At 45.7% G+C, this 8,910-nt stretch overlaps 1 protein-coding gene across 13 annotated transcripts in view; it reads left to right on the forward strand.

Annotated features, from left to right (window-relative positions):
- Magi2 (membrane associated guanylate kinase, WW and PDZ domain containing 2) overlaps positions 1-8,910 on the forward strand; it is a 1,461,753-nt gene that overhangs the window by 1,407,514 nt on the left and 45,329 nt on the right. For all 13 annotated transcript variants that reach the window (XM_031380053.1, XM_031380052.1, XM_031380051.1 and 10 more), the window contains one exon: positions 1,654-1,792. In XM_031380053.1, the coding sequence (XP_031235913.1) occupies positions 1,654-1,792 (139 nt within the window). The remainder of the gene's footprint in view (positions 1-1,653; positions 1,793-8,910) is intronic.

Raw genomic sequence — 8,910 nt, forward strand, 5'->3', positions numbered from 1 at the left:
GGGCAGCTAAGGTCGCTGATCCACCTCTGCCACTTGGAAGCTGAGAGGATCCTGTCCCTGTCGCCTGGTGGCTCCCCTGGGACTCTTGGGGTCTGTGCCTCCCTATTGTCTGCTCCTGGCTTAGGAACTCACTGGAGAGAAGATGGCAGCTCTCACTCTGAGCCTGCTTTCTTATAGACCCCAGAACAATCAGCCCAGGAGTGGCACCACCCACAGTGAGCTGGGCCCTTCCACATCAGTCATTAGTTAACACCTTGCAGCAGGATCTTATAGAGGCACTTCCTCAGTTGAGTTTCCTTCCTTTCAGATAACTCTAGCTTTAAGTTGGCATAACACTAGCCAGCAGAGACATTAGCTTTCAGTTTAGTGAAGGTTAGTCTTGCGAATTATCCTTTGTTATATGGATGCCACAGAAATGATGTCATCCTCTTCCACTGCCTTAAACCTGTGCCTCTAAAGGCCACCAAGCCCATGAAGGGAACACCATTGTGACAGCAACTAGATGCTCCTCTGCCTGCTCAGCAACTCAACTGTAGATTTTTCCTGGCTCTCTCTGCTTTAAGGATATTAATTAGAGTGAGATCTTGTTTGTTTGAGAAACCATATATACCAGGAGGTGATGGCACAGGCCTTTAATCCAAGCACTTGGGAGGCAGAGGCAATCCAGTCAAAGCCAGAGCCTGGACTACAGAACAAATTCCAGGACAGCCAGGGCTACACATAGAGACCCTGTTTCAAAAAAAAAAAAGAGAGAGAGAGAGAGAGAGAGAGAGAGAGAGAGAGAGAGAGAGAGCAAGAGACAAATCATCTATAATAATTTTTTTTTGCAAAGCAACTCATTGTATTTTCCCTGGCTAATTAGTGTTAAGTAATTTGTTCAGAAATTCAATATATTTTAATTCAAAGGACCCTGGCAACAATGGTCCTCTGGGAATTAGATAATCTGTTTGTGGTCGAAACTCTTTATACCCTACTATCTAGTCACAAAAGCTAAGCAGGAACTGCTTATGGCTCACAGGCAGTTTTGACAATTCCAGAGGGAATGATGCTTCACCAAACATCTTCTGGCAACCAGATGTGATCGTGCAAACATTTCACAAGGGCATTAGTCATGTGTAGAGAACAGAGGATCTCATTTTCAATTCAAAGAACAGTAATAGAGAACTCATCATCAAACTGGAATATCAACTAACCACTGCTAACCACAAAGGTAATATTGCAATAGCACCCAGGGAAATGTAAATGATGCATAGCAAAAACTTCTCAGAGAGGCACAGAGACTAATCACTCCATCTGACATGCTAAACAGATAACATACAAAGCCAAAAGCTGGCAGTGCGATCGCCGGCAAAGCCTTAGAATATTCACTTCTCCACTCCAAGCTGCCAGGATAATGTGAATTGTAATATCAGATCTATTTTCCATTTTCTTTTAAATGCCCAGTATTTTAACTAAGGCCTCTGCCATCCCAGCTAGCTACAAGTGGGACAGCCTCTGATCAAGTTAGTCAGATTCAGATTCAGGGGTAGCCAGGGGTGAGGCTCTTCAGGGAGGCAGACAAACAGTCCAAGTGCTCTTTGGAAACCGGACACTATTTGAATAGTTGGAAACTCGAACCATCTTTGCCTGACTTCCTTCTTCTTTAATCGACAGGTAGGAGATCAGATCATTGAAATAAACGGAGAAAGCACACGAGACATGACCCACGCCAGAGCAATAGAGCTCATCAAGTCTGGAGGAAGGAGAGTGCGGCTGCTGCTGAAGAGGGGCACGGGCCAGGTCCCGGAATATGGTGCGTTTCACACTTTCCTTCGTCTGTGTTCTGCATTCACTGTGTATTATAAATATATGCTGCATCGGCGGGCTAAGGCTACCAGAATAGGTATTTACTATCAGCAGATGAATAAGCACACGTCAACTTAAGCCTGAGATGTGTGTGTGTGAACCCTCTCTTTACCTCATGAAACTAGGCACTGTTTAATGTAGCAAACGTGTGGTCTTCCAGGGCATCTCTGAGTGTGCAGGGAGAGCCAGCACCACTTATATGTGGGAACGTTTATAATTTGACTGATAGTGCTCTGTTCATTTGAGTCTGCAGTAATTTATCATTTTTTTTTTCTCTAGAATCCACACATGCTTTAGACTGTCCTATAGGATTAGTAAACTGGGCCAGGGGATGAGCCAGAACCAATCTTCGGGGTGTGGAATTTAAAATGCTAACTTCAGCTCATTCCGTGGCTGCATTTCCCTGGCATTTAGAGTTTGTTCCAAAAAAAGAAAACTAATTCATTCCTATGCTATTTTCGTATTCTTTTGAGGAAGGTTTTTCATTACTATTTTTTCTATAAAACAAGGTATTTAATTGGGGGTTTACTTAAAGTTTCAGAGGGTTAGTCCATTATCATCACGTCGGGGTCATGGTGGAAGAGGGCAGCAGGCATGGCTCTGGAGCAGTAGCTGAAAGCTACATTCTGATCTGCAGGCAAGCACAAAGAGTGAGTGGGGAAAGAACCTCTCTAAAGTGCATTTTAAATCATAGTTTGACGTCAAGAGTCTTTAAAGTTGTTGTTTCCCACAAGCCTGTTCCTGGCACCACTGACAGTGTAGACAGTATAGCACACAGCTGAGCGGGTCTCACATGAAAACCTCAGAACCTGAGCTAGTCTTAACAAATATTTTGAGGGCCTGGGGCCATGCCTCAGTGTCACACACACCAGCCCTGGGCTCTATCTCTACCTAGCATGTTAAAAAACAAAATAGAGATGTTTTCCAGGGAGTGTCAAAGACAGACAGCAGTGAGGAGATACACGGAACACTCCTCAGAGGATCATTGGGAGCTAACTGCAGTCCCCCTGGGGATCCCTTCACATCTGCCAGCTACATAAGTGATTCACCTTCACCACCACCCCATTTCCTACCCAGAAAAATGTTCTAAAATATATCTTTCCCTTTTGAATAATGCTCTTCCTGTATGCTATCTAAACAACTACTAACGCCTCTTTGTTAGTAGGGCAGACCAGTGCCCTGAACTCAGCTAAAATCTCAACATTCAAAGACCCTCAGAGATAGCCGTGTCTTCAAAGGCCCCCGCATCAAGAGCTAGCAGGCCCTCATGGTCAGTGAGCAAAGAAGCTTCCAATGGCTCTACAGAGCCAGCTCTGTGCCCAAGGCCATGTTCCCACCCATGATGCTTGGACCTAATAAACAAGTCTTAAGTATTGATATCAGCAATGAGTATAGGCTTGATCAAGGACACCAACATCAATCCCTTTGAACTCCTAGAATAAGATGAGGTTAATATCCTAGAGCATCAGCTGATCCAACAATATCAAAGGGACCTGTGAATTCTGTCACTTCTAAAAACAGACCTCATCTTGAAGGTGTGTTTCGCTCCATGGCTAAACTTGACTATTACCTAGCAAGCAATTTCAAAGTTACTACCATTCTTAATACTCAAGTCAATCTTTTCAGTTACCCTGGATTGCTTCACTGTCCTGGGCCTCTTGCTCTTTAGAAGCACTGTGTGATCCATACTTTCGACACTCAACACACCAGCTACTTATGTACAGGGAGAAGTTAAAACAACCCTGCCTCGGGCTGGCAAGATGGCTCAGCGGGTAAGAACACTGCTCTTCCGAAGGTCCTGAGTTCAAATCCCAGCATCCACATGGTAGCTCACAACACATTAGTGAAGAGATCTGACCCCCTCTTCTGGTGCATCTGAAGACAGCTACAGTGTATTACACTCAAGTGAGCGGGGCCGGAGTGAGCAGAGGTCCTGAGTTCAATTCCCAGCAGCCACATGATGGCTCATGGCCATCTGTACAGCTACAGTATACTTATACACATAAAATAAATAAATCTTAAAACAAAACAAAACAAAAAAACCAACTCTGCCTCATACTCATGTACTGTCCCTTAATTCTACTTGCAGAAAACACAAACCCATTGTCTTTGGGACAAGACAGATACCCAAGACCCTGTCAACGTTTTTTTATTCTTAACATCATCCAAAAATAGCTGGCTCAGTTAAATTCTCAAAGTAACCGACTCAGAGCATGTCTTAAGTATCTGGGCACCCTTTTGAGGGTCTCCATGTCAGTATTACTCGCTGCTGGGGTGCTACAGGCTTTGCTCTCAGTGAATTGTTTTCCTAAATTAAATATCCAGTTACACGTGCCAATGATGTCAGCACTCACTAGCTTGTAAGATGTAGACTTTGTAAAGTGAGTTTAGAGATGACAAAACAAAGGAAAAAATGGGGTGAAGAGACGCCCATTAGGGAAGCAGACGAACAGACATAAACTCAGCAGACCCTAGCCGACCCTTCCGGACCGTAGAAGCTCAACAGCGAGCCTCCAGTGCGTGAGACGTGAAGAAGACAGAGAGTCACTTCTGCTCCTTTGATGACAATGCCACCCAGTGGTTTTTCTGGAATTTCATATCAACTAATGGTAGGGCTCAGAGGTTCCCCGGGTGACTCCTTCGTCCAGCAGAGATTTGCTAGCAGAGCTTCTGGGACGCGGTCTACAGGATACTCAGCAGTCATTCAGGACAGACTCAGGCAGTTTCTGGAGGCATTAACATCCAGACACCCTCGGATGCTCATTCTTGCTCTTCTATGATGAGCCACCAGATTGTACTTTGCCCCGAGCAACAGAAATATAGCTGTGAACCCAGGGAATCCATGAGAATCTCAGTACACATGATGCTCAGTACACTGGTGCTGGTCATGCAGGCACCCTCCCTGCCTAGCACATCCCCAAATTCTAGCCTCCTGGAAGGAAAGCAGATGTCGAATACAACGGCGTCATTTGTATCAGCCGTTTAAGGGAAACGTGGCTGCTCAGCAGCATTCAGCCCAGAGCTCACGTTATTAGCATAGCAGATGATTTACTGCCATGGTGCTTGCATACAGCCACCCTCGTGAGCTGGTGTGTCTAAGCAGCGTGGTCCCTGGCCTGCTGTGTTAACTCTGCTCTGCATCAGGAGCAGACCAGAGACGAGGCTACATCCACGGCTGCATAAATAACCCCAATATACACACAAAGACAGGTGACCAAGGAACAGTGCCTCCAGCGTCAGTATGAAATAGACTGTATCATGAAACCGATTTGTTGTTGCTGTTGCTTTTGTTCAAGATAAACCAGAATGCATTTTTTAATAAAACACTCCTGAGAACAAGATAGTGACAATAAGTAATAACACACACACACACACAAAACTTGCATTGGCCAAGAAATAGAGTCAGAAATATAATCTACTTTGTTCAGCAATAGCAAATCACAGGAAAATGACATTTTTTTTTCTTGTCAAGCATTAATTTAAGCCCGTGTGCTTCCTTTGTTTGCCTTTCAAGATCCTAAACTTGGCCCACTCCTTAAGAGATCACTGACAGGAGATATCAGGGACCCAAGGATGCATACCTAACCCCTCAGGGACCCTTGGGACGTAAGCTGGCCAAGGAAAAAGTCAATAAGGATGAAGAGGTCTGGCCAACTGTGGGGGCCAAGTTTTAAGTCACTCCACCCCTGCGCCTTCCTCTACTTACAGAACAGCTTTGAAATGGAACCCTTATCTGGACTTGGGGACTTGTCAAGGAAAAGCTGATCTCAGTCAAGAGAAGCACAGAAGCAGAGCTTAGGGCGATCTGTGACAGAGAGATAAATGCGGGTACAATTGAAAAGGAGAGAGAAAAAAAAAAACAGCAGGAACGATGTGTCAGATCATTGATGAAGCAAAATCGGTGTGACTCCAAGTGAGCAGAGGAAGGAGTGAGCTCCCTGCAAAGAAGCCAGCCATAATTACCATAAGACTGGTGGCCAGGTGACACCTCAGCCCACAGCAGGGGGATAAGTCAACAGGAACATCGCACAGGTCATAGCTGAACACAGGCTTCGGAGCAGCTGCAAGAGGGAGTCAGAAAACGATAAGGGCTTTGAAGGAGAAGTTGCTTTCACTGTCAAGTCCTTGAAAGGGAAACTCAGGAGATAGGCTCTTCAAGTGCAGTCCTCGGGATAAGAATTTGTTGATTATAAACCTAGCGGAAAGTGTGAGCGCCTCATCCCTTGACATGCCTCTCAGCCGCTGGCAGGAATAAAGACACTTCCCTCCACCCACTCAGGGGGCAAAGATGAGCACCCAACTCGAGTCCTTAGCAGCACTGGGAGCTGCTATTGAAACTGAACCTAAAGAGGGTCAGGGGAGAGAAAGTGCTCCTCTTGGCTGTAAAACTGCCCAGGAATAAATTAAACAAATTAGCTCCCTGCCTTGAAGTACAGGTGTCCTTCATTGACATTCAAAGCTTGGCTACTAAGTGAACACACACTTGACTGGCAACCCTGCCAGCCAGATCCCAGGTACACGTAAGTGTCCTTGGATTAAAACATCCCAGAATATCTCACACCGAAGTGGAACATTTCCCTTGGGTATATTTGCTGTTCCAAATGAAGCAAACACACTTTACTGTGTGGGTCGGCACTCTTGCTGTACTCACTCTCCCAGAGAACAAGGGGAAGCTCTTTATGTGCAGAACACTGAGGTGGGTCCAGATGCCACTGGGAGACAGGGCAAGCTGGAGGAGGCTGTGCGGGACTCGAAGGATGAAGCCAAGTTCTCTGTGAGCAACCCAGCAGCACCTGGCCACATGAAGGGAGAGACATAGCCAATTATCTGAACTATACTTCCAACTTCAGTTTCAAAGTAAATTGTAGCTTTAAAACTTTTCTAAGGGAAGAAGAGAATCCATTTGTGTCAATAGCTGCCCCTAAAGAAATGAATTGACTAAGTAGTTTTTAAGTTAAAAGTCTCCCTGTAGCCAATAATTACAATGACTGATGACAATCATATTAGAACACCCTGCCCTGCAGAATTTGTCTTTAGTTGGATACGCATTTGCTTACTCTTCTCAAAGATATATACATATATATTGACAAATATTATAAGTGTCTCTTCATATTCTTATTCGTAGTTATTTGACCAGCAATCCCTTCCACTCCATAACCAAAACTAAACTCAAGGAAATATGTCTTTACCAAATATTGCATGTTGGACAGATCCTGAAATACCATCATTGGTTGACATTTAATTAATAGCCCCGAAACTAAGTCAAAATTTACTGAGCACCTACTATGTGCACAGTACTTTGTAGGCACTGAGGGTGAGATGCAGGGCTGCCCTCAGGGAACTGGCACTGGACAGCAAAGACACATGTGAAGACGGTTCCCAGCAGAGCGGCAGCTGAAGGAAGGCCCGGGAGAATCTGCTCTCAGGAACAAAAAAAAAAAAAAAAAAAAAAAACAACTAAAATAGGCTTATTAATTATTCATAGAACTTAATAAGCACTTCTAGAGCATTAGGAATTCTTGAGGGGCACTTGGCCTCTTTGGTCTGTTACGCATTTCCTTTGTAATAGTCCTGCTAATAACTTGTATTTCTCTGAAGGAAGGCCTTGCTGAGTCTGGGTGAACCTCCTCCACATCAGACCTGATGTGAATTACCAATTCCAAGCCTGTGAGCCAGGCAGAGCTGATCCAGTCCACTTACTCCTCCCAGCTCTGTGGCTATCAGCCGGGTCAGAGCCCTCCAAAACTGTTACCAGGGGCTCCTCTGCCATCGCTTTCCCTGCCAAGGTGGCTCTCTCTGGAGCCATGGGTGGATCCAACGCCTTCACACACTTCACCTCAAATAGGGCAAAGGGTGCCTGTCCTCAGTAATAAATTCTCAAATCTAATTTCATCCTCTGGCATCCGTGGCTGAGCGCATCCTCTTTTTCCACGGGCACCTCCACAAATCACTCAGGAACACCTCGTGCTGAGTAAGAGAAAATGATAAAGCACCTGAATGTAGCCTCACACTGCAGCCTTGAGGAAGTTCCTGGGATGTGCTGATGCACGCCAGCACCATCTACAAGCCCCCGCGTGTCAGACTACATACACAGTTAAAAAAAAAAGGTGGAAGTGAGGGGGCTGGCGAGATGGCTCAGTGGGTAAGAGCACTGAAGGTCCTGAGTTTGGATCCCAGCAACCACATGGTGGCTCACAATCACCCGTAATGAGATCCGACGCCCTCTTCTGAAGACAGCTACAGTGAATGACTCCGGAGCGAGCGAAGCCAGAGCAAGTGGGGCTGAGTTCAATTCCCAGCAGCCACACACATGATGGCTCATGGCCATCTGTACAGCTACAGTGTACTCATACACGTAAATAAATAAAATAAATCTTTTTTTAAAAAAAAAAAGGTGGAATGGGGGCATTTATCCTCCCTAAAGTCCCAAATCCATCCATTTTGAAAAATCAATGAGCCAAGGAGTATCTTTGCCAAGCCCCTTTGAGAAGAATCCCCACAGGTATACTGGAAAAGCTAAAGATTCCTCCTGCCTGGCATCCCATCTGGAAGAGCATCCTTGAGGATCCTTGCCTCTGCATAAAGCTGAGCCTGATGGCAGAAGTCCAAGAGCAGAGGCAGCTAGCTCAGTGGAAACACTCCTAAACACTGAACTGTGCGCTGGGCCTCAGGGAGGCCCCCAGTTCCAGACGACCTTTCTTATATGGCAGGTCTAGAAAACCCCAGGCTTGTTGGTAGGAGAAAAAAATAAAGGAACTTCCTTAAGGGTAATACGGCCTGACGGGACCAGGCTATCATCCCAGCTACTCTGGAGGCGGAGACAGGAGAATAACAAGTTCAAGGCCTAGCAGGGCTAGAAAGCAGAAGGCCAGCATGAGCAACTTGGGGAGACCCTGTCTCAAAATGGAAGCAGGGGGGAAATTTAAGGTTATAATGTCCTGAGAGAGCACTTGCCTAGCACATGTGAAGCCTGGGGTTCCCTCCCCAGTACGGTAGCCCCCCTTACACACCACACACACACACACACACACACACACACACACACCACACACACACACACACACA

The sequence above is a fragment of the Mastomys coucha genome, unplaced genomic scaffold (assembly GCF_008632895.1).
Source record: "Mastomys coucha isolate ucsf_1 unplaced genomic scaffold, UCSF_Mcou_1 pScaffold19, whole genome shotgun sequence".
NCBI classification, from domain to species: domain Eukaryota; kingdom Metazoa; phylum Chordata; class Mammalia; order Rodentia; family Muridae; genus Mastomys; species Mastomys coucha.